Here is a 22,996-nt window from a genome sequence, read left to right as displayed (position 1 = left end):
TAAAATCGGTTTGGTTCGTCACGTATCAATATTCATGTAGTTAACAATACAAAAATTACATTTTTTTAATATTGTTATCAGCACACGTATAGTTTTAAGATATAAAAATTAATTATTATTCATTGTTGGTTTCTGTTCAATTTCGTAAGATAGCGGCACGGTATCCATGTTCAACAAAAAAAAATATCACTGTGCTGGAAAAAAATTAACATAATTATAGAGTTAGATATATTATTATAAAATTAACGTGCGCAAATTATTCAAAGAATCAAATTAATTAATGAGTAATATATATTATTATTAAAAATTAAAGTATGCAAATTATTAAAAGAATCAAGTTAATTAATGAGTAATATATTATTAATAAGTGAATATTTAAATTGTTTATGTCAATTCAAATTTATATAGATAAATAACTAAAAATATACTTTAACATCAAATACTTTCATATAAATAAATGATTAAAAAAATACTTTAAAAAATCAAATAAAAAGAATATTTTAAAAATCATATCACTTATGTCAATTCAAATTCATATAGATGATAAAATAATTCAAATTCATATAGATAATGGCCAATGGGGCTTTAGTGGAGAAGATGTAGTTTGACCACCAAAAGTCAATCAAGGTTGCTTCTAACCTTCTATTGGATCAAATCAGCTCCACTATTCACTATTTCAACAAATAACAATCAAACCATACAAAAGTTCCATTTTTTGCTTCTAAGCAACCAAAACATGGTTGCTGTATTCAACAAAGAACTCTTAAGCTGGTACCTAATCACCCTCAAACTCAAAGAAACAGTAGATGCCGGAATCCCAACCTCTAGCCGTTCCATCCAGTCCCCGACCCAACAGCCATCTGATGCACTGCATATCGAGATCAACGGTGAGCCCGAGAGCCAGAAACACGGGCCCAAATCACCAGAATCCGATTGGATGATCACGGTCCGAGAAAAGCTAGAGCTAGCCAAAAAGGATGATGTGGCTGGAACATGGGGAAAACTATGCATATACAAAGTCCCTCAGTATCTAAAAGATGGTGAAGACAAAGCATACATCCCAAACATCGTCTCATTAGGCCCATACCATCACGGCAAAAAACGTTTACGCAACATGGACCGACATAAATGGCGCGCGTTTTACCAGATTCTTAAACGATGCGATCAGGGTCCGAAACTGTTTCTGGATTCGATACGAGAAGTTGAAGAACGTGCACGCGAATGCTACGAAGGACAGGTTACTATAAGCAGCAACGAGTTTGTCGAAATGATGGTTCTCGACGGGTGTTTTGTTCTCGAGCTTTTTCGTGGGGCGGCTGAGGGGTTTATGAAGCTCGGTTATTCTCGAAGTGATCCGGTTTTCGCTATGCGGGGGTCTATGCATTCGATTCAACGGGATATGATAATGCTAGAGAATCAGATACCTATGTTTATTCTTGATCGGTTACTCGGGTTGCAATTCGGTCAACCCGACCAGAAAGGGTTGGTGGCGAAGCTGGCGTTACAGTTTTTCGATCCGTTGATGCCAACGGATGAACCGTTGAGTAAAAGCGATCGGAACAAAATGGAATCGTCACTCGGGTATGCGAGCCCGTTTGACCCGTTGTCCGACCAAACTTATCTTCATTGTCTCCATGTGTTTAGACAGAGTTTGTTGCGGAGAGGGCCGCAAATGGAACCGCGAAGATGGATCAAAAGATGGTCGCATAGTAGCCGTGTGGCCGACAAACGTAGGACGCAACTTATTCATTGTGTAACCGAGCTTAAAGAAGCCGGGATCAAGTTTAAGAAGCGAAAAACTGACCGTTTTTGGGACATTAAGTTCAAAAACGGGGTTTTAAAGATCCCGCGGCTATTAATCCACGACGGGACCAAATCGCTTTTTCTTAACCTTATTGCCTTCGAGCAGTCACATTTAGATTGCGGGAATGAAATAACCTCGTACGTGATCTTCATGGACAATTTGATAAACTCGCAGGAGGATGTCGGGTACCTACATTATTGCGGGATTTTTGAGCACTGGCTAGGGAGCGATGCTGATGTGGCGGATCTGTTTAATCGGTTGTGTCAAGAAGTTGTGTTCGACATCAACGATAGTTATCTTTCGGAGTTGTCCGAAAAGGTTAACCGATTTTATAACCATCGGTGGAACGCGTGGAGAGCGAGTTTGATGCATAACTATTTTAGTAACCCGTGGGCGATTATATCGTTTATTGCGGCCGGGATTCTGTTGATACTAACAACTGCGCAGACGTTTTATGGTGTTTATGGGTATTACAAGCCACCTTCTTGATGTTGTTGGATTGCATATATAGTTTGATGGTTTTTGTTTGTCACATAATTGGGTATGATCTTCATGGGTTTGCTAATAGTTTGATGGTTTTTTTTTTTTAATATTGTTTTTTTGGGGATGAAAATATAAATGTTGGAAATATTTATAGAGTTATGTGCTTAAGATGCAATTCTTGCATAAAAAATATTTGTAAAAATGTTTTGGTAAGTGTTGGAAACTGGAAAATGTCTTGCCTCCAAAATTTCAATCTTCCTAAAAACTAAACTGAATTGTAATAGAGATAGATATTATATAAAGCTAAAAATCTTAAGCGCCTTGCGAGCTATCAACCTGCTCTATCCAGTGGCGAAGCTTGAGATTTCTGACGGGAGGTCGAAAATTACACTACTGAGCGACAAGCTCAGGGGATCCCCCCGGCTCCCTCTAACCTGCGCCAATGGCTCTACCCATGCCGATACAAGCAAGGATTGAATGCGTTCCTCATCCTTATCGAACCATAGTAAATGCCAACTTACAATAGTGACAAGATAGACAAGGAAGCCCACAATTGATTATTGCAAAATGAACGGGTCCAGCGGGTTGGTAACAGGTCAGAATGAGAATGAGGATTTTTTTAATATCATGTGGGATTGACCCACCAACATTATTTTGTTCCTTTTATATAGTTTACTTGAATTTAATAAGAACTAATGTATTAGGTATGAGGGTAGGGATCCTAAGAGAAGTCCACCCTATATGAGAAACTTGAGAAGCATTCTGGACCACACATTTTTCTAAGCCTTTCGTAATATACACATATGTATAGTTTAAAATTGACTATATACATATATGTATATTGAGTTATACACATATGTATATAGTCAATTTTAAACTATACATATGTGTATATTACGAAAGGCTTAGAAAAATGTGTGGTCCAGAATGCTTCTCAAGTTTCTCAACTAGACTATCACTTCTCACATGATCCTTATCCTTAGGTATGATTAGATAACTATATTATTTAGAAATTAATCCAACTTTCTGGATTGAACTTTTTTTTTTTTGTAAACATTATTATTCACGCCTCGTGCTTTTTTAAACCAAGGACTAAAGTGTCACCCCTCAGAAACCCAAACAACAAACCAATTGTTCATGTTCACATATGTTCCTATCAATTCAGACACTTAAATCTGTTCTCATCGATCAAAATAGTGACATTCATAATGTTTATAGTGTTAAAAATAATTAACCAAAAAATAAAACCGTATCTGTTAAAAAAAAGTGATCTGAATTGTGAACTCAGTTTTCGGTTCGGTCCTTAACCATATCCGAATTGTGAATTCACATGTAGATAACCGAACTCAATCAAATAATAACCAGTTTAATCAGATAACCGTACCAAACCAAATGAACCGATAATAACTAGTTTAGTCACATAAACCGAACCGATTTATTCGTATTTGGAAAAAAAAATTGTCACTAACCGATAACCAAACCGATCCAAATCCAAATTCACAAGTGTCTAACCGAACCGAACCGAATTCAATCAAATAAAGTAAATAATAACTGGTGAATAAACCGAATAACCGGTTCAATTGGTTTATTCCATTGAGTTTGGTCCGATTGGATCGGTAGGTGACAAAAAAAAATCCAAATCCAAACAAATCGATATTTGATCCGATAAACACCCATGAGCTAACTTAACCAAGTGTATCTATGTTGGGAATTCCTAGTCTATCTTGTAATGTTTCGCATTTTTGTATTTTCCTTATTTAGAAAGTGTAATTCGTATTTCTTTTTTTGAAAACTTGTAATTGTACCGTACTCGCATTTCTTTTCCAATGTTATAATCCAAGGCTTGGATCATAATGAAATCCTATTTTCATTATGATTGCACAACGTACCATAAGAGAACTTTTCCACAAAGTGGAGCGAGCGAGCGAGGCGACGATCATGCAACAAGCCACCGAAATGTATTGCACAACGTACCATAAGAGAACTTTTCCACACGTGGCGGCATGGGAAGTTGCGAGACATCACCCGAAGTGGGTCCCCGTTGAGTTGGTTGACACGCGTGGACCTACGGCTCCAAAAAAGCGAGGCGGTTCGAAAAGATCAAAGACATCCGATTCGGGGAACTACACGACTTCCGCGTCGGATAACTTGCCCCAAATGAACTTAAACGACGAGCCTCTAGACGAACCCCTTGACGAGCCCGTTGAGGAAGATACACCCACAAGGCCACGACGCAGACGAGGTGGTGATTCGTCAAGCAAAGGGAAGGAGGCGGTGGCGGAGTCGATCTTTAGAATCGAAGAGGAGAAAATGACCCAATACAAGATGGCCGAACAAAGAAAAGAAACAATGATGACCCTAAAAGTTGAACGGGAGCAGGCGTACAAGGAACACTTGAAAACGATCGAAAGACAAAATGATTTAAAAATCTTGTGTGAAAAACACGCCCATCTCGACGAACCGTTCAAGTCAATTGTCATCGAACAAAAGCGCGCGATTTGCGCAAAGTGGGGTTGGGAGATGCCATCGGTTTAGTTGTTTTTTTTTTTATTTGGTTATGTAATTTTTTTTAAGTTTAATGAAATTTATAATTTAGTGTTTTATTTTTATTTTCTAATTTTAAAATGAAAATTAAAAAAAATGGGAGTGATAGAATCCATCACTAGTGATTCCACCCCTAGTCCATTTCTATCACTAGTGATAGAAATATGGTTGATGACATGTCATGATTTGATTGGAGAGTGGGAGTGATAGAATCCATCACTAGTGATTCCACCCCTAGTCCCCTTATAGGTGTTACAATACTTGCAATATATGTTACAATCTTGAATGCACTCATACGCACAACCGATTATATATTTTCTTTTAAATTGCTTGAAATGGACTAAAACGCGAGAAACTGACACGAACTAACCCAACCCACCACATTCGGGCCGAAGGCACACAGAGGCAGCCCAGAAAGCCACCTTCGTGGCCTTCATGCCACATAAAAATATGGCCTTCGTGCCACTTAAAATGGGCTTCCCCCCCCCCCCCCCCCTCGTGCCACTTATCTCCTTATCGTCTCACACCTTCAAAGATGCAAGAGCTATCGAGCCAACTTCAAAAGTTACTTGATAAAGGTTTCAAAGCATTGTGAGTTGTGATTCAATTTCATAGTAGGAGGCTTCATTGGAGAGTTCTTTACGAGTGTTCCAAAACTTCTTTGCGAATTCTAAAGCTCCAGAGTGAGAAATTCAACTATTCTCCTTGGATAGTGGATATTCAAAGGCAAAGTCTTGTAGACATAATATAGAAGCCGGGGGATGAATGAGAGAATGTCTCAAGGATAGGTTTACAATGACTTAACATAATTTTGGACGACACTTTATATAAACAATTAAGAACCAAACTGTATTGTTGACAACACATCAAAGGTGCAAGAATACCCATACTGTTAAGAATGTTTCATGGGGCTAAAACTTTGAGTAACCCAACGAGTTTTCTAAATGTGACAGACATGATCTTGGCTCAGGAAGTTGTCAAACATCACTTACTGCAACATTCTCTTATACAATGCTATTATTTTACAAATTAATAAAAATAATGCAAGGATTTGTCATATTTGTACACTTAGCGCATCTTCTGTAAAATTGTTATACACAAAATTTTGTTAATGTTGTGTCACTTAATATTTAAATATCAATATGCTTATGAACAAGCTTGCAGAATATCCTTAGTTACATCATGTATTTGAACAACATTGCATTTGCATCCAACTTTGTTACATTATTTATTAAATATTAATTGTTTTCTTTGAGTTTAGATGTTAGTTAAAATGAATTGAGTTGTGTTGTGTTGTGTTGATACTTACCTGAAATCAAACATCAAGAATGCAACCACATCAAATAACCCCAAACAATTCAATATGAAATTGCACTCTTCTCTTATTATCAAGAACCAAAACACAATCTAACTCAAGTACAAAGGAAATTGTTCTTTTTCCTCAGTTCATCCAATTCATTGACTAGCAGCATATCACCATCAGTATGTCATAAGAGGTGACACACTGCAGTGTACATCCGAATCAACCGACACCCTTTGCCTTGGTGACAAAGTAGCACTTGCCGCCACATCAACATCAACATTTACGATACTTTTCCTCTTCTGAGAATCCGATTTCATCAGTGTTGCTTGAGCTTCTTCCAATATTGATGCATCCTCTTCAGCAGCATACAAGATTCTTTGTATCGCATCAACCACCTGCAAATCACATATCACACAGTAAGGAACCGATAAAAGTTTCAAAACTTCAAAATTTCAAACACATTATTACCGGCAAGTTTGAGATATTCGGAATTTGGCACAAGATTTCGATATCCCTCAACTTTGCAAAGTAAAAGTCTCTCTCTTTTTCCAAACTGTCCATAGTTAGCTTCAACTCCGTGATCTGCGAAACGACATAATTTATTTTTTAATTCAAGATTTAAGATTGTTGTTATTGTATAACTACGGCGAAGCTTGAGATTTCCGACCGGGATCGAAAAATGTATATACCCAAAAATTTCTATAAAAAAACGTATATACCCAAAAATTTCTATATGAAAACTACATACTCTCCACTACTGAGCGAAAAGTTCGGGGGGTTGGCCACCCCCTCCCGCCCCCGCTATACTGCGCCCACTAGGATCATAATTTGTGTAAATGTATACCTGTTGATCGTACGCAGAGACGTTTACAGTCGAAGAGGGCGGCTTAGCTGTCTTGGCAGGTGGTGGAGCCTCGCTTCTTCGTGACGGGTGAGATTTAGGTGCAGTTGTGGCAGAGCTCCTGGCGGATTGTGGTGGTGCGGATTTCTTGCTCGCGTCTTTCCCGCCTTTGCAAGCCTCTCTTCTTTCCATTGGATTGTAACTACAGTATGAAATGGAAGAACTCAATTAACAATTTATATAGATAATTAAATACCAAATAAATTCATGTATAGAGATTAGTACAACTTACTTGTGATGACCACCTCCACTAACTGAATCACAGTATCTCTTCATCCATTGCATGAATTCAAGATTGTCTAGTGGTCTTCCTTTCACTAGCTTGCTCACCTCAATGTGCTGTGACATAATAAATTACTTATTACTCTCATAAGCTCAAATGCATTTTTACCACACTATTGTACATTCAGTTTCCAAGGGGGTGTTTGAAGTTGCATAACTTCGAAAATTCGGTTCGCTTTTGGTTAAAAACTGAAGAAACTGATTCAACCAAAAAAAAAGAAACTGAAAACCAAATTAGTTATACTGTTTTGGTTTCAAACCGAACCGAAATAAAATTCGGTTGGACTTTTTTCAGTTCAGTCTGGTTGGATTATCGGTTTCAAGTAAACACAATCCTAGCTTAAATTTGAAAATCAAGAACAGGAACAAACCTTGGTGATTTTGAGTTTATTGAAAACATCCTGAAGAACCTTATAGTTCTGGATCATATCATACTCCGACTTGGCGTCGAAATTGACCTTGTGCATTGGTACCATTCCAGGATGTGCAGCATCCATAAGCTGACAATGAACCGCACCCGAACACGCCTACATGAGCCATTTAAAACAGATTGTTAGACTCGTGTTTGATAAGAAAATTTTGAAAACATGACCTAGCTAGGGTTTGAATTTGGGGAAAGAACCTCTTCGACTTTGGAGAGATTGAGTTGGAGAGTGGAGTTGATCCAGGCTAAGATTTCTGATCGGCCGACGAAGTATGCACCGTCCATCATTCCGATGTTTGTCGCCATCGCTGCTGATCAGTGATAATGTTTCTCTTTGTGACCGTTAGAGAGAGAGAGAGAGAGAGAGAGAGAGAACGGTCTGCAGGTTTGAAATGAGAAGGTTGGGGTTTGTATAGAAAAAAGGTAATTAATGGGCCTAACGGCTACAAAAAGCCCAATACTACGAAATAGTGTGTAATTATTGTATTGATTTTTGCGGATATGAAATTATTTTTAATCAAAAGTTAAATGCATGGTTGGTCTATTTGCTTTGCAGATTTTACACTCTTGGTCCTTAACGTTAATAATTATACAATTGGTTTCATTGGTTAGAAAATTGTAGCTAAAGTGGTCTTTGATGATGGATGGTGTTAATTTTTCTAAATGTCTATTTTACCCTTATTTATTAAATATTTAATGATCATAACATTTAGATACCTGTGGGACCTACCGAACCCTAACTCCATATCTTCCTTGCGACAATCAAACCCATCGGCCTCAACTCAATTCATCTCAACTCCGACAACTGTCGTTCATCTTAACTCCATATCTCAATTCCCACGTTTGCCCGGAGAACCCTAACCGCCACACTGTTCATCTCTGTCGGGCACCACCTTCGTCGTTACACCCATTGGTGTTCACCCACCAACAACTGATAACCACCATGCATCTCCGCCAGGGCCGGCCCGTAGAGGGTGCGGGATGGGCGATGGCAAAAGGCCCAAACCCTCTGAGGGCCCAAATCTTTTTAATTTTGTGTAGCATTTACGATGTATAAGATATAATATATATGCACTGAATCGAGTAATAACATTTATGAGCTCTTGTAATAGCGGTTACTGCCTTGCTTAAATAACAAGGAGACACGTGTCCGACAACCTGATGCGTCGGGCTGACTCCTCCAAGTGGCTTGGCTGACTCCTCTAGTTGTTGATGTGTCGGGCTGACTCCTCCTAGTGGCTTGGCTGACTCCCCCTCCATTCATATGCCGGTGATTCTGCCAATCTCTCACTGTGCTCCTCATCACTCATTACACACATTCTCGAATTCCTAAACCAATCCCCAATCTGAATTCCTATGAATTCAAAATCAAATCACCCAACATAGCTCCGTAACCAATCTGTAACATGTCGAAACAGATCCGTAAACGCGTGTGTTCTTCAGCACCAACTAAAATGTACAATTACCGGTTTAAGCGGGCGATTATGGTGAGGAAGACCCGGGTTGGAGGTGGGTCCAAATCTAGTACTCCGGCGCGGTCGTGGAGGATGACGTCATTAGTTGTTGGTGGTGGGGTGGAGTTGCCGAATCACGACGGCGGAGGAAGTGGGTCCAGGGTGGTTTCCGCCAGGAAGATGACGACGACGCCGTGGGAGATGAATGAGATGTCGCCAAAGAATCTGGAGACAAGGAGGAAGTGGAGAGAGAAGCAACGTAGAACTGTTCATACTCATTTATCGGATCCTTCTCATACTCCTGTTCCTAATGTGGGTTTTGAGTTAAAAGCTTAACTAATTTATTATTAGAGTGAATTTCAAGGATTGTCCTTTATCTTTATACCTATTTTCAGGCGCTGTTCTTTATGTTCAAAATTGATGAGTTTTATCCTTTATGTTTTCAAATCATACACGTTTTGTCCTTTAGGCCTAACTCAATTAGTTTTTTCAGTTAAATTTGGTCATGTGCTTTGCACATGAGGGCATTTTTGTCAATTCAAAAGTCAAATGAGTCCAGGTGGTGATGGGTGGAAGTAGGGATGCAAACGAGCCGAGCTACTCGCGAGCTACTCGAGCTTGGCTCGAAAAAAAGCTCGAACGAGCTGAGGCCGAGCCTAAAAACAAGCTCGTTTAGTAAACGAGCCCGAGCTTCGCTTATCGAGCTCGAGCCGTCTCGCGAGCCTTAACGAGCTTTCTTTTTATATATTTTTATTAATATATTAAACATATATTTAAATAATAATATTACCATTTATATAAATATAAAAAAAACTAAATTATATGTATAACAATAATTATAATTAATAAAAATTAATTAATAATTACTAAACGAGTCGAGCCCGAGATTGAAAATTTACCTTTGAGCCGAGCTCGAGCTTTAGAAATAAAGCTCGGATCGAGCCGAGCTCGAGTTTTCATATGTTAAACGAGCTCGAGCTCGGCTTGTTTGCACCCCTAGGTGGAAGAGACCACATTTGAATTGACAAAAATGCCCTCATGTGCAAAGCACATGACAAAATCTAACTGAAAAAACTAACTGGGTTAGGCCTAAAGGACGAAACATGTATGATTTGAAAACATAAAGGATAAAACTTGTCAATTTTGAACATAAATGATAGCGTCTGAAAATGGGTATAAATATAAAGGACAATCCTTAAAATTCATTCTTTATTATTATTCACTGTTTTTATTATGTTGAATTTTGTGGTTTGATGGTTCAACCGAAAAAGATGATCTGACACTATTGTAGTGATTGAAGATGTTATGGACTTTTGATTATTATACATGAATGGATGAGGTGAAAAGGATGAGAGGATCTTTGTAGAAGAGGAGTCAGCCAAGCCATTTGGAGGAGTCAATTCGACGCATCAACTATTAGGAAGAGCCAGCCAAGCCATTTGGAGGAGTCAACCTGACGCATCAAGTTGTCGGACACGTGTCAGCATCCCCTTAAATAGACGCAATAAATGACACACGGACGCCTCTTATGGTTGAAGTGCCACTCCATAAACGTTTGAAGGTGACATAATGTGAGTTGTTCAGTAATTTCCCCTTATATAAAGTCAAAAAGTCAAGTCATTTTTTGTATAATTTTCAAGGGGTGACTAAAATTTGAGTGGGCATCACGCACTTACAACTGTATAACTTTCAACTTTCAACCAAACTTGATATTAACGAATTAGGGTTTACACTTTACACACACCACAAGCAAGCATCCACCAACAATGGCAGAAGCCGCCATCACACCGGCGGTCAACAACCTAACCCTCTCCGACAAAATCCCCCAACACGAGTTCTCCCAACGCGTCCTAATCCGAACCATCCTAACCCGCCCCGACGGCGGCGCCGGACTCGCCAACCAAACCCTCAAAGTAGGCGGCTGGGTAAAAAAAGGGCGCGAACAGGGGAAAGGAACATTCGCATTCATCGAACTGAACGACGGATCATGTCCAGCGAACCTGCAACTTATAATACACTCCGATGTGGGGCCCTTAGGGCAGTTTACTCCGACCGGCACGTGCCTGCACGTGGAAGGTGTGCTTCAGATGCCACCGGAAGATAAGCAGGGGAAGCAGGCGATTGAGATGAAGGTGGTGAAGGTGTTGGATGTTGGTAGTGTGGACCCCGCAAAGTATCCGTTGCCGAAGACGAGGTTGACGCTTGAGTTTTTGAGGGATTATGTTCATTTGCGACCCAGGACTAATACTGTAAGCCTTTTTGTTTTAATAATTGATTGTTTCTACAATTTAAAAATGTATAAATAAATGTTATGTGGTTGGTTTGATTTACAATGCTAGTTTCAAATTCCAACCGGATCGTATATATTTCAAACCGGTCAGACTTGTTTGGTTTTACATGGCAGGTTCCAAGTTCCGGTTCGCGGTTAAAATGTTATATGGTCGTTTTGTTTACACGGCTGGTTCTAAGTTCCAAACTGTTAAAACTAAACTCTGAATCGGACCGTATGTATGTTGTTGTTTTTTAGCTTGGGTAGTTTGGTCGATTAAGGCAGCTTATGAACACCTTTAGCTCATATTCAATTTGCTTGCGTTTAAATTATTTGATAAATGTTGATGGCTGGTTCCAAATTCTAACCTTAAACCGTTGAACCTTAAAAATCAAATCTTGAACTGGACCATACTTATTTGAAATCGACCGATTTTGCTGGATACAGTTCATATCCAATTAGCTTACCTTCAAATTATATGATGTGTATATTTGGAAGTTTGAATCATCTTGTTTTGTTGGTAATCCTTTTTGAAGGCGCCACTGATCATAACTCATAATCTCTTTTCTTACCGTTTCAGATTGCTGCTATTGCTCGTATACGTAACGCATTGGCTTACGCCACTCACACATTCTTCCAAAAACACGGGTTCCTATATGTACACACCCCAATCATCACCACCAGTGACTGCGAAGGTGCCGGAGAGATGTTTCAAGTCACAACGCTAATAAACGAGGCCGAAAAAATCGAAAAAGAACTAATTAAAAACCCGCCACCAACCCAAGAAGACGTCGATTCAGCCAAGAGCGACGTAAAGGCAAAAGGCGAGATAGTAGCCAAATTGAAGGCCGATAAAGCCGGTAAACCTGAAGTAACGGCCGCTGTTGTCGAACTTACGAAAGCGAAAGAGAATTGTTCAAAGATTGAAGAGAGATTTAAACTGAAACCCGGTATTCCGAAGAAGGACGGGAAGATTGACTATGGTCAAGATTTCTTCGCACGCCAAGCGTTTTTAACAGTTTCGGGTCAACTTCAAGTTGAGACGTTTGCGTGTGCGCTTAGTAGCGTGTACACTTTCGGCCCGACTTTTCGAGCGGAACATTCGCATACGTCGAGGCATCTTGCTGAGTTCTGGATGGTCGAGCCCGAGATTGCGTTTGCGGATATCGAGGTACGGTAATTGTGTAATGTACTACTTTGTTTTTTTCTAATTTTAATAAACGAGTAAAGTACATAGATGGTCCCTGTGGTTTACCAAAATTTTGGATTTGGTCTTTAGCTTTCCAAAAGTACACAGACGGCTCCTGTGATTTGCATTTTGTAACGTATTTAGTCCCCACCCAACAAATCTAAAGGTTTTAGCATGTCTGAGTTAGGGACTAAATGTGTAACAAAGTGCAAACCACAAGGACCATTCATGTACTTTTAGAAAGAAAGCTAGGGACTAAATGCGTTATAAAGTGCAAACCATAGAGGCCATCTGTGTACTTTCGGAAAGCTAGGGACTAATCCCAAAATTTGGGTAAACCACAGGGACCATTCGTGTACTTTACTCTTAATAATTCTAAAGTAATATGCTTGTGCAGGATGATATGAAGTGTGCGGAAGCCTATGTTAGGTTTCTTTGCCAATGGTTACTCGACAATTGTCTTGACGATATGGAATTTATGGTTGAGAAATTTGATAAAAATGCGATTAAGCGGCTCCAAATGGTTGCGTCAACCAACTTTGTACGTCTTTCGTATACGGAAGCCGTAACGATTCTTGAGGAAGCGGTTTCTAAAGGCCATAAGTTCGAGAATAAAGTAGAATGGGGAATTGATTTGGCATCCGAACACGAGAAGTATGGATTTTTTTAATCATTTTTAACACCACATGTAGGTCTGCAAACGAACTGAACGTTCAACGAAAAATTCGTGAATCGTTTGACACGAAGTTCGTTTGTTTAATAAATGAACGAGCACGAACAAAAAATTTTGTTCCTTTAGTTAAATGAACGAACATGAATAGAGGCCGCGTACATTTATTTATGTTCGTGAACGTTTAGTAACGTGTTCATTTATGTTCGATGGTTTACTAGGGTTTTTAATTCTAATATATTATTTGAAGACCTTAAAATTTCCCACAAATTAAATATCTTATAAAATTGGTGTATTGTGTATTACATTGCATATCACATAATATATAATCATATTTATGTACCTTTAAAATTAATGAATGGACATGATGATGTTCATTTCCTTGATGAACGGACACATACAAAAAGTCTTGTTCGCTAAATGTTTCATGAACAGCGTGTGAACACATTTATTTTCTTAACGAACGAACATGAACATGGCCTTGTTCGTGTTCTGCTGCATCCACGTGCGTATATTTGTCGTACCTTGTAAATTGTAAGCATGCTCACTTATTCATGATTTGCAAATTTGCATTGTGTAGGTTTCTAACGGAGGTGAAATTCGAGTCACCCGTAATTGTATACAACTATCCTAAAGGGATCAAGGCGTTTTACATGAAAGTCAACCCCGACAAGAAAACAGTAGCTGCTATGGATGTTCTTGTGCCAAAGGTAAAGCGTTTTTGGTTTTACGATTTACAAAGTTATTTGTTTTTGGATATTTACGTTGGAAAACTATGAACGTTATGCGATATTGTGTCTCTTACGCTATTATTATGTGGTTTCCGATAGGTGGGTGAACTAATTGGTGGAAGTCAAAGAGAAGAGAATTACGAAGTCATCAAAGAAAGGTACGAGAAGCATAAATTATCCATTGAGTTTTCTTTTTAACGGTTAAAATTATTGGTGGCAATTTCAACATAATTACTTGTGAACGGGTTTATTTGGGTTGTGTTTTATTATCTCAAACGAGTAAAAAAATAGCTAAAAATGTGTTTAAAGTTTCTAAAATTATTTGATTTAATGCAGACTAACTCTTAAATTGGTTTATTGAAAGATATGTTTTTTTTATTGTAATAATGTTTTTCTTAATCATAGTTAACACAATAAATTTTTTATTTTTCTTATAATATGTTAGCAACTCAAATCGACGTTTGTCAACCCAAACTCATCTTGACCCATTAGGTGTGTTCAACGTATCGAGTAATGATTTTTCGAATTAATCGAAATGAATTTTTATTCTTTTCACCTGAGTTCGTATCCAATTTGTATGCGATTTGGATTTGATTTATTCGATTCGTATTTGAAACTCGAATACGAATAAATTTGATTTAATTCAATTTTACCCCAAACAATAAATTAATTTACTTTTATTTTTAAAACTACTAAAACTAATCAATATTAACATCAAAAGTACTAGTCTACAAAAATAATAAACTATCAAAATTTAGAAATTTGGCTGGTTACTGGTAGCGATGTGAATTAGGTAAAAATTTAGAAATAAGTAGTATGGGTTATTTATCATTTGGGTTTGGTAACTTGAAATCGAATTCAGAAATCAAATCATAATATATATTAAATAATGTACAACTTGAATTCGAATTTCGTTTCCATATGAAAATCATAAACTCGTATTCGATTCGATTCTGATTACTGGACTCGAATACGAATCAAATCGAATTCGAACCTTGATAATCAAATTTCGATTTTTTTAAATCTGAATCGAATCTGAACACTCCTACGTTACACAACTTGCCCAACATTCACGTAAAACATAATTGATCGTTTACATGGGTATGCAGGATTCTTGAGATGGGACTGCCACTTGAGCCATATGAGTGGTACCTTGACCTACGTCGCTACGGGACCGTGAAGCATAGTGGGTTCGGTCTAGGGTTCGAGAGGATGATTCTTTTTGCAACCGGGATCGACAACATTAGGGATGTAATCCCTTTTCCAAGGTATCCAGGAAGAGCAGATCTTTAAAGGTCCGTGTGACGATACAAATAGGCACATCACACCAAATATTCCTTTATTTTTAGTATTTATCAGCAAAGCTGTGTGTTTTTATTGCTAAAACTGATTTGACTATACGTTTTGTGATATTTTGATTGGTGATGTTAAAACCTTTTGATGTGAAAAGTTAGACGCATACTTTGTTGACATGTAAAGATTTGATCTTGATTTAGTTTGTAACAGGATTACTATGACTGGCGTAGCTGCCACATCTTGACGTTAGGGGTGCTAAACGGGTTGTGTTTGCGGGTTGGTGGGTTTAACTGGACTTGAACCCGGAAATTTTAGACAAATCTGAACCCGAAAATTGTGTCTATCCTTAAAACCCTAAACTCAATTTCATATATCTTGTCTGTTCCATCGCTTGATCTCTCTGTTGATGTATATTATGTTTTATATTCATTTTGTGTTTTACATCCTTCTGATTTCGAGCATAAACGAAACCCTAAATTGGCATGAATGGCATTGAACACCGGATTGAGATCATTTTTGATTTTGTATAGATTTGTGGAATCGTTTTTGATTTTGTCGTTCAATCACCATTTAGTCGCTATCAAGCCTCAATTTTAGTTTTAGGGTTTGTGGGTATGTGAACATGGGTTAGAGAACAAGATTCAACTGAAATTGGAGCAATTTCTCATTCTACAATACTCCCAAACATCGAATGGTAATAAGTTTTTGCTCAAAATCTTTCTATTTCCTTGACTTCAATTTGTTCATCTCTTTTGTATTGTCTCTGTGGTTCAGAATTATTATCACTGGAAACGGTTATCTCTGTTGTGTAACCTGAGATGCTTGACCAACTCGCTCAAGTAATTCTCTCTTTGAAACTTTTGTGTTTTTCCTTTTTGTTTATGATTAATGTTTGTTAAACCAGCTTTAAAATTTGGTCTAGTAATACGGATCATGTTTAAAAATCTGGTTTGTATCTAGAGCAGGTGTTGGGAGGTTTTTGCATGAGTTGCAGAGCTCTACTGCAATTGTTAATTCTTTGGTCATCCACTGCAATATTTTAGTATGAAGCCCATTGAAGAACACCCTACAAGAATTTATACGGATGATTGGCGGTTTTTGTAGCTGTTGCAGGGTTCTGCTATTGGGGATATGAGGAAAGTGAAGAAAGATAGTTAGGGTAAGTGAGGTAACACTTTGGTCAGTAGCATATGAATTTGTTTCTATTTTTTTTGCTTTTGTTGTAGCTATTTTGTCTTTAAAGATGTTTTTTTTGTACGATATAGTCTTTCATTTTTTGGATTTTTTTTTTCCATTTTCATCCAAACGTCATTGAGATTTGGGATTTTTTTGCCATTTTCATCCAAATGTTTGATATAAAAAATAAAGCAAATTAGATATTTGGATGGAAATGACAAAAAATCTTAAAAGTGAAGGACTATTGTACAAAAAAGTTGTTGTGAATGAAAACGACAAACATGCCCAAAACAAAACTCAGGGACAATTTTGGGAGTTTACTCAAAAAAGTAAGAAAAACATATGACAAGATAAAACAAATACCTTTTCAAATACTTTTGTACCTTATAATCAATGTTATATATTTAAAGTTTGAATTTAAAATTTAGAATTTCACACTCTGTCTTATAAATATTTCTAAACTTTTTTATCTTTAATTGAGCAATATTAATGTAATTTTACTTTGTTATAATGAAAAAAAATGTAAAAGGTGGTGACCATGTGAAAATTAAGGGTGTCACAATGAGGGATCGGAGATGAGTAAGTTGTTCCGAGATCAAAGCTGATCGAATGGTATGGTCTCGATACAATCATGACTCCAAACGGCAACACGAGTAATTTGGCCCGAGACCATTGTCGAGCTCTACCGCCTCGTTTTCTCTATCCGCCATTACATTCAAAATTCAAAAAGAGGTGAAACCACAAAAGCATGTTGCACTTCTATTTGTCCATAAAAGATGATGGTAAAATTAAAAAGAAAATGGTTTTAAAGACAAGTTGAATTTTGGTCTTTGGATGGGAGATCTATCCTTGGACCAGCCGATATTTTGGTCTTTGGATGGGTAGGAGGAAAACATGCATGTGTGGATCTAATAGGGGTTTCCCCGCTTGTGGGCTTAGGGGATAGTGTTTTCACGGTGGGTCAGTCTGTTTCGGGCAAAGTGACCAAACACGAGAAAGCGTGCCTTGACAATCAACACACGTTTATCCCATTTGCTTTTGATACTTTTTGTTTTCTGGCACCAAAGGCTGTGGACCTACTTAGTCGAGTTCAAAGGGTCATGCATAGTAATGTTATGACCCCGAGATCTATGAACGTAGTTTTTTAAAGACTTGGTTTTGCTATTCAAAAAGGGGCAGCGACGCAGCTTGTTACCCATTTACCATATATATCTCGATGTAAATTCTCTTGTTTTGATTAATAATAATTTATATTGATGTAAAAAAAAATCATAAATAAATGAACATATATAGCACCTTTCGGTTTCTGTTTACAATACATCATCCTCTTATTGAGTCAACATGGATCAAGAGGCAAGTCCACTGCATATATCAACTCTCCTGTTTTTAATTTGGAATCTACGTTACAAGCTTTGAAAATTCACAAAGAATTATGAAACATAGCTAATCTACTTCCCAAAGTGAAAGGTATCCTTCGAGATCAATGTCAATTGCTGGCATGATCTCAACGCGATCATGCTAACAAACGGCAACCCATGAGTATTTTGTCCGATGTCAAAGCCGATCGCTGGCACATTTCCTCTTCCCACCATTAAATTAAAAATGAGGTGCCACTACTAAAACATGGTTAGTTTCAAGGGGGGGGGGGGGGGGGAGTTAGTGTGTAGCAGAGGTAGCACGGGCTACCCCTCAACCCCGTCCCCATAGTGTAAAAATACCCCTCAATTTTGTCTACGTTATACAAAGGATACTCCTGATCCCAAAATAATTTTTTGGGATACCCCTAAACTTTTGAACTAGATCCGCCACTACTTAGTTTTTACAGTGACGATAAAAGGATGCGTATGCTAGGAATGTTTTTCAAGATATAAGAAAAGCCTTGCATAAACTTAACTTTTTGTGGAATGTTCAAAATACGTTTGAAAGAATTACCCGAATAGTGGATGTGATATAGTTTAAGTAAAATCATAAAATCCAATACAAAAATTAAAAAACATGCTCAAAGTAATTCTTGCAAAATAATTTAATATCACATTTCATCACGCCTAGTTCTAAAAGCATAGGCTTATGTCTTCTTTGCATAGATTGTTACATACATTTTCACATAATAAAAGCTCGTCAGTAACGTAAACGAACCAATTAATGGGTCATGGAAATGCTTATCATATCATACTTGACACGACGCAACAGAATACGAATTATGCTATAAATTTCAAACTATTTAATATCCATACATGCATACAAGGCATAACAAAAGTGGAAGTCTGATAAGCATAACGCAGATTGTCTTTGATTTCAATAACAGATTAATTAAGTGGAACAAAAAGATAAACACAAGTTGCACTTCCAATGTTCAACAACTACCATAATTTGGGACTTAAAACATAGGCTTGCAAACAAATTCTAGGTGTGCCTTCTTAAGATGAAGCTCAACAAAAGGTGCAGCTTGGTTGTCCTCGAGCCAGATGCTCGTTTCCTCAATGGCTTTCTTCACTTCCTTCAAGATCGAGGGGCGCAGACTCTTCTTGATATTGTACTCTTCGATCTTATTCTTCATCTTGTATAAGCAATCCTCTAATGCATTGTAAGCTTTCGCTTTCTTCTTGAATTCTTGGTCCTCAAGTCGGAACTTGTCAGCATCGCTTACCATTTTCTCAATATCTTCTTTGGAGAGTCTTCCATTTTCCTTGGAAATTACGAGTTTTTCTGTCTTACCGGTGGACATTATCGCAGCGGTAACTGTGAGAATACCGTTGGCATCTATTTCAAAGCATTCCATAACTGTAGATACTCCTTTGCGAGCTGGTGGTATTCCAGAAATATCGAACTTTCCCAGAAAATGGTTATCTGTAGATTTTGATCTTTCACCTTGATACACCTTGATTCCAATGATAGTTTGGTTATCATAAGTTGTATGATATTGTTGGGCATTATGTGTGGGTATTGGAGTATTTCTCGGGATCACAACATCAAATACTTCTCCTGCTACTTCTACACCAAGTGATAGAGGAGTGACATCATGTAGCAAAACAGTTTGAAGGCTCTTGTCATTGCTACCGCTTACCTTTGCAGCCATAACAGCCGCACCATACGCAACAGCCTCATCAGCATTCACACTCTTGCATAACTCTCTGCCATCAAAATAATCCTGCAGCATATGCTGGACCTTTGGTATCCTAGTTGAGCCACCAACAAGAATCACTTGGTCTACACATGATTTTTGCATCTTAGCATCATTTAAACATGTCTCCAAAGTCTCAATGCACTTGTTAAACGAACCCATGTTCAGATATTCAAACTTAGCTTGAGTAAATTTCAAAGAAAAGTCAATGCCCTCATGCAAGCAATCCAATTCAACTGATGTCCGAGTAGTACATGAGAGGATCCTTTTTGCTTTCTCACAAGCAAATCTCAGCCTCCCCATTGCCCGTTGGTTTTCACTCATGTCCTTATTCCATCTCCTTTTGAATTCCGCAACACAGTGATCCACCATGCGATTATCAAAATCCTCACCTCCCAAATGAGTGTCACCACCAACAGCTTTCACCTCAAAACTTCCACCTTCCTTTATAGTCAATACAGAAACATCAAAAGTGCCACCACCTAGATCAAAGACAAGGACATTTATCTTGTCAACAATATCAGACTTATTGTCAAGACCATACGCAATTGCAGCTGCTGTAGGCTCATTGATGATACGAATGACGTTTAATCCAGCAATAGTACCAGCATCCTTGGTAGCTTGACGCTGTGAATCATTGAAATAAGCAGGGACAGTTATGACAGCATCTTTCACGATCTTTCCAAGGTACGCCTCAGCAGTTTCTTTCATCTTGACAAGAACCATTGAAGAAATTTCTTCAGCCGAAAACTCCTTCTCTTGACCTCTATATGTGATGACAATCTTTGGAGTGTCGGCAGGCCCTTCAATGACCTTGAACGGCCACAGCTTCATGTCTTCCTGCACTTTGGAATCACCGAATCTCCTTCCAATCAACCTCTTTGCATCTGGAAATCAAGAGTTAAGCCAGTAAAAACAAAGTATATCATCACCAAGTTTTCATTGTAATTCAAATACTTAAATTAATGTAGTCATTCGTATCCACATGTGGTTTCTATTGTTTAGCCACTAATAAACCTAAACTTAGACCCTAACCCTAACCCTAACTTTAAAAATGAGCAATTGCGATTGCCTTGCTTGAACTATTGTTTCATAACAAGAGTCAAAGACTCCAGATATTTCACTGAGAACCAATGATCAGACTCCATTTTTGATGATTTCTTATTTTCTTACAATTTGTTGTACCGATTTTATATATGCTTAAACAAAATAAGTAGCATGCATGCGTTGAGTAGAAACTGACCAAATACGGTGTTAGTAGGGTTCATTGGTGCTTGATTTTTGGCGCCATCACCTATCAGACGCTCTGCATCAACGAAAGCAACATAAGACGGTGTGGTTCGGTTGCCTTGATCGTTAGGGATGATCTCGATCCGATCATGCTTCCAAACGGCCACACATGAGTACGTTGTTCCCAGATCGATGCCGATCGCCGGCGCGTCGTTTCCATTTCCGTCCATTATATTTCAAAATTCAGAGTTAGGGTAGGACTGTAAATGTATGTGTGTTTCCCTTTTTTACCTTCACTTCTATTTGACGATACAAGGACCCTTTATTGTATCATTGATATATAAATTAAGAAAAAGTTTAAATAATTAAAACCGTAACAATGATTGGAATGGTGAAAAGTCTCCACTAAATGTCAGTAAAGATGGGGAGAGTTACATTCTGTCTCTACCGTAGCTTACGGTAGTCATCAAACTCAACTCATACGGTAGCCATCAAACTCATACGGTAATTTCTTACTGCCTTACGGTGGTTGAATTGTGGTATGCGGGCTATCGTAGCTTACGGTAGTTTCTGGGCCAAACTCCTTTGTTTCTTCATTTTTGAACATGCAACCTCAAATCAATCACTTTCTTCCAAAGCTGCGAGTCCACTTCATTTATGCCACGAACATACCTGAAACATAAGCAACCGTAGTTATCTAATTCAAGATAAACACATGGATAAATGCGGTGTCGCAACCCCCGTCCCCTATTTACCCGGGAACGGACGGCTGCGGCCAGTTTTCAGTGGTATCGGTGTTTATCAGTTTGGTAGCGAAAATTTCCTCAGTACCGTAGTTAGGAAATATTTTATCAGAGTAAAATACCACACTTTTATAATATTAAACATATGGGAAATTCCTAAGTTTCTAATACACACATTTTTATAGGGATAAACCCTATTTTATTTAAATAAAAACATCTTTTTATTTAGGTAACTTTTATAGCCACTTTTCCAAGCCTTCAGTGCTGTCCAGCTGGCTTGTATTTGGCTTTCACATTGTGTTACCTGAAACGCGTTTAAAAACATTTTGTCAGTGGGAAATACTGGTGAGTGAATCCCAGTTTAATCAAGACAAGTAAAACCGTTTACAGCATTGAGGGCGGTCGCGCAATTACTTTTGTTTATTTTCTACTTTAATTACCACCCACGGTACTGTCAACCCGACTTGTGGTCATGTTACTACTCACAGTGTAGTAACAAATTTTGTATACAAAACCCCAACATACCGACGATAATTGTAGAATACAAATACTCAATCACTGTTTAGTATAATGTAGAACATTTGCGGTTTTGTAAAAACAGTTTGCAAAAAATGGGAGATTACTCACATTGCTATTTTAGGGTTCTCATGTGGCTTTCTGGCTATAATTTATAAATTTTAAATAATGCACACGCGTTAGTATAATAACCCAATATTTATATTAGTTATACCCTCCCCGAGACAGAACTCCAATGACTACGTCAGGCAGAACCTCGACAACCGTTACGGAGAACTAGATCAATCGGGCAACGTATCTAATACGTAACCGGGGGTTAAAATACTTACAACGAGGCAGAACTTCGTTATTTTAGTGGGTATAATGCCCGGGTATTATTTGGACTATAGAGAAATTGAGAGAGAAGTAAAAGTTTTGAACGATTTGTTGACTAAACCTCTCGAACGATTACGATAGCCATCAAACTCATACTGTAGCTACCGTAGGCCATTATACAGTTAAAAAACCCATACAAAACACCATGGACTAAAACATCTGATCGAAACATAATTTTTTTTCTCTATATAATTATAGCAATATGGTACTCATATTAAAGATAAAAAAAACACTCGTTATATGGTGTAATTTTTTTTAAATTACGTATAAAAAGTTATTGACGTTTAAAGAAGACGAGGGAAACTTGCATGTGCATTGCATATGGGTTTTTGAATTTAAAAATGTTAAATTTACTTTTACACCCTTAATATAAAAAAATAATTATTTTAATTGTAAACACTATTTATAATTTTGCCATTATAATCTCAATCATTAGATTACAGATCAAATGTTGTAGATTCCTTCCTATAATTCTCACAAAACAC

General features: G+C 37.8%; 4 protein-coding genes across 4 annotated transcripts; 2 read left to right on the top strand and 2 right to left on the bottom strand.

Annotated features, from left to right (window-relative positions):
* The first annotated feature begins 559 nt into the window (after positions 1-559).
* Positions 560-2,518, top strand: LOC110918886 (UPF0481 protein At3g47200). The gene has a single exon (XM_022163164.2). It carries the CDS (start codon positions 737-739, stop codon positions 2,291-2,293), a length of 1,557 nt encoding a protein of 518 aa, XP_022018856.1. The 5' UTR covers positions 560-736; the 3' UTR covers positions 2,294-2,518.
* Positions 2,519-6,188: 3,670 nt separating this feature from the next.
* On the bottom strand, positions 6,189-8,131 carry LOC110918889 (microtubule-associated protein RP/EB family member 1C). The gene is made up of 6 exons (XM_022163169.1): positions 7,940-8,131; positions 7,689-7,844; positions 7,268-7,374; positions 6,979-7,177; positions 6,603-6,716; positions 6,189-6,529 (listed from the first exon to the last, which is right to left on the bottom strand). Exons 1-6 carry the CDS (start codon positions 8,045-8,047, stop codon positions 6,311-6,313), a joined length of 903 nt encoding a protein of 300 aa, XP_022018861.1. The 5' UTR covers positions 8,048-8,131; the 3' UTR covers positions 6,189-6,310.
* A 2,697-nt stretch (positions 8,132-10,828) lies between these two features.
* On the top strand, positions 10,829-15,557 carry LOC110918898 (asparagine--tRNA ligase, cytoplasmic 1). The gene is made up of 6 exons (XM_022163180.2): positions 10,829-11,444; positions 12,045-12,635; positions 13,051-13,307; positions 13,904-14,033; positions 14,154-14,212; positions 15,164-15,557. Exons 1-6 carry the CDS (start codon positions 10,962-10,964, stop codon positions 15,345-15,347), a joined length of 1,704 nt encoding a protein of 567 aa, XP_022018872.1. The 5' UTR covers positions 10,829-10,961; the 3' UTR covers positions 15,348-15,557.
* Positions 15,558-18,727: 3,170 nt separating this feature from the next.
* Positions 18,728-21,190, bottom strand: LOC110918907 (heat shock cognate 70 kDa protein). Its single transcript, XM_022163188.2, has 2 exons — positions 20,891-21,190; positions 18,728-20,534 (listed from the first exon to the last, which is right to left on the bottom strand). The coding sequence occupies exons 1-2, from the start codon at positions 21,105-21,107 to the stop codon at positions 18,904-18,906; spliced, it is 1,848 nt and encodes a 615-aa protein (XP_022018880.1). The 5' UTR covers positions 21,108-21,190; the 3' UTR covers positions 18,728-18,903.
* Positions 21,191-22,996: the final 1,806 nt, after the last annotated feature.

Source organism: Helianthus annuus, chromosome 7 (genome assembly GCF_002127325.2).
Source record: "Helianthus annuus cultivar XRQ/B chromosome 7, HanXRQr2.0-SUNRISE, whole genome shotgun sequence".
NCBI classification, from domain to species: domain Eukaryota; kingdom Viridiplantae; phylum Streptophyta; class Magnoliopsida; order Asterales; family Asteraceae; genus Helianthus; species Helianthus annuus.
Note: the sequence above shows the minus strand (reverse complement) of the source record. Positions and strands in the feature narration are given on the sequence as shown.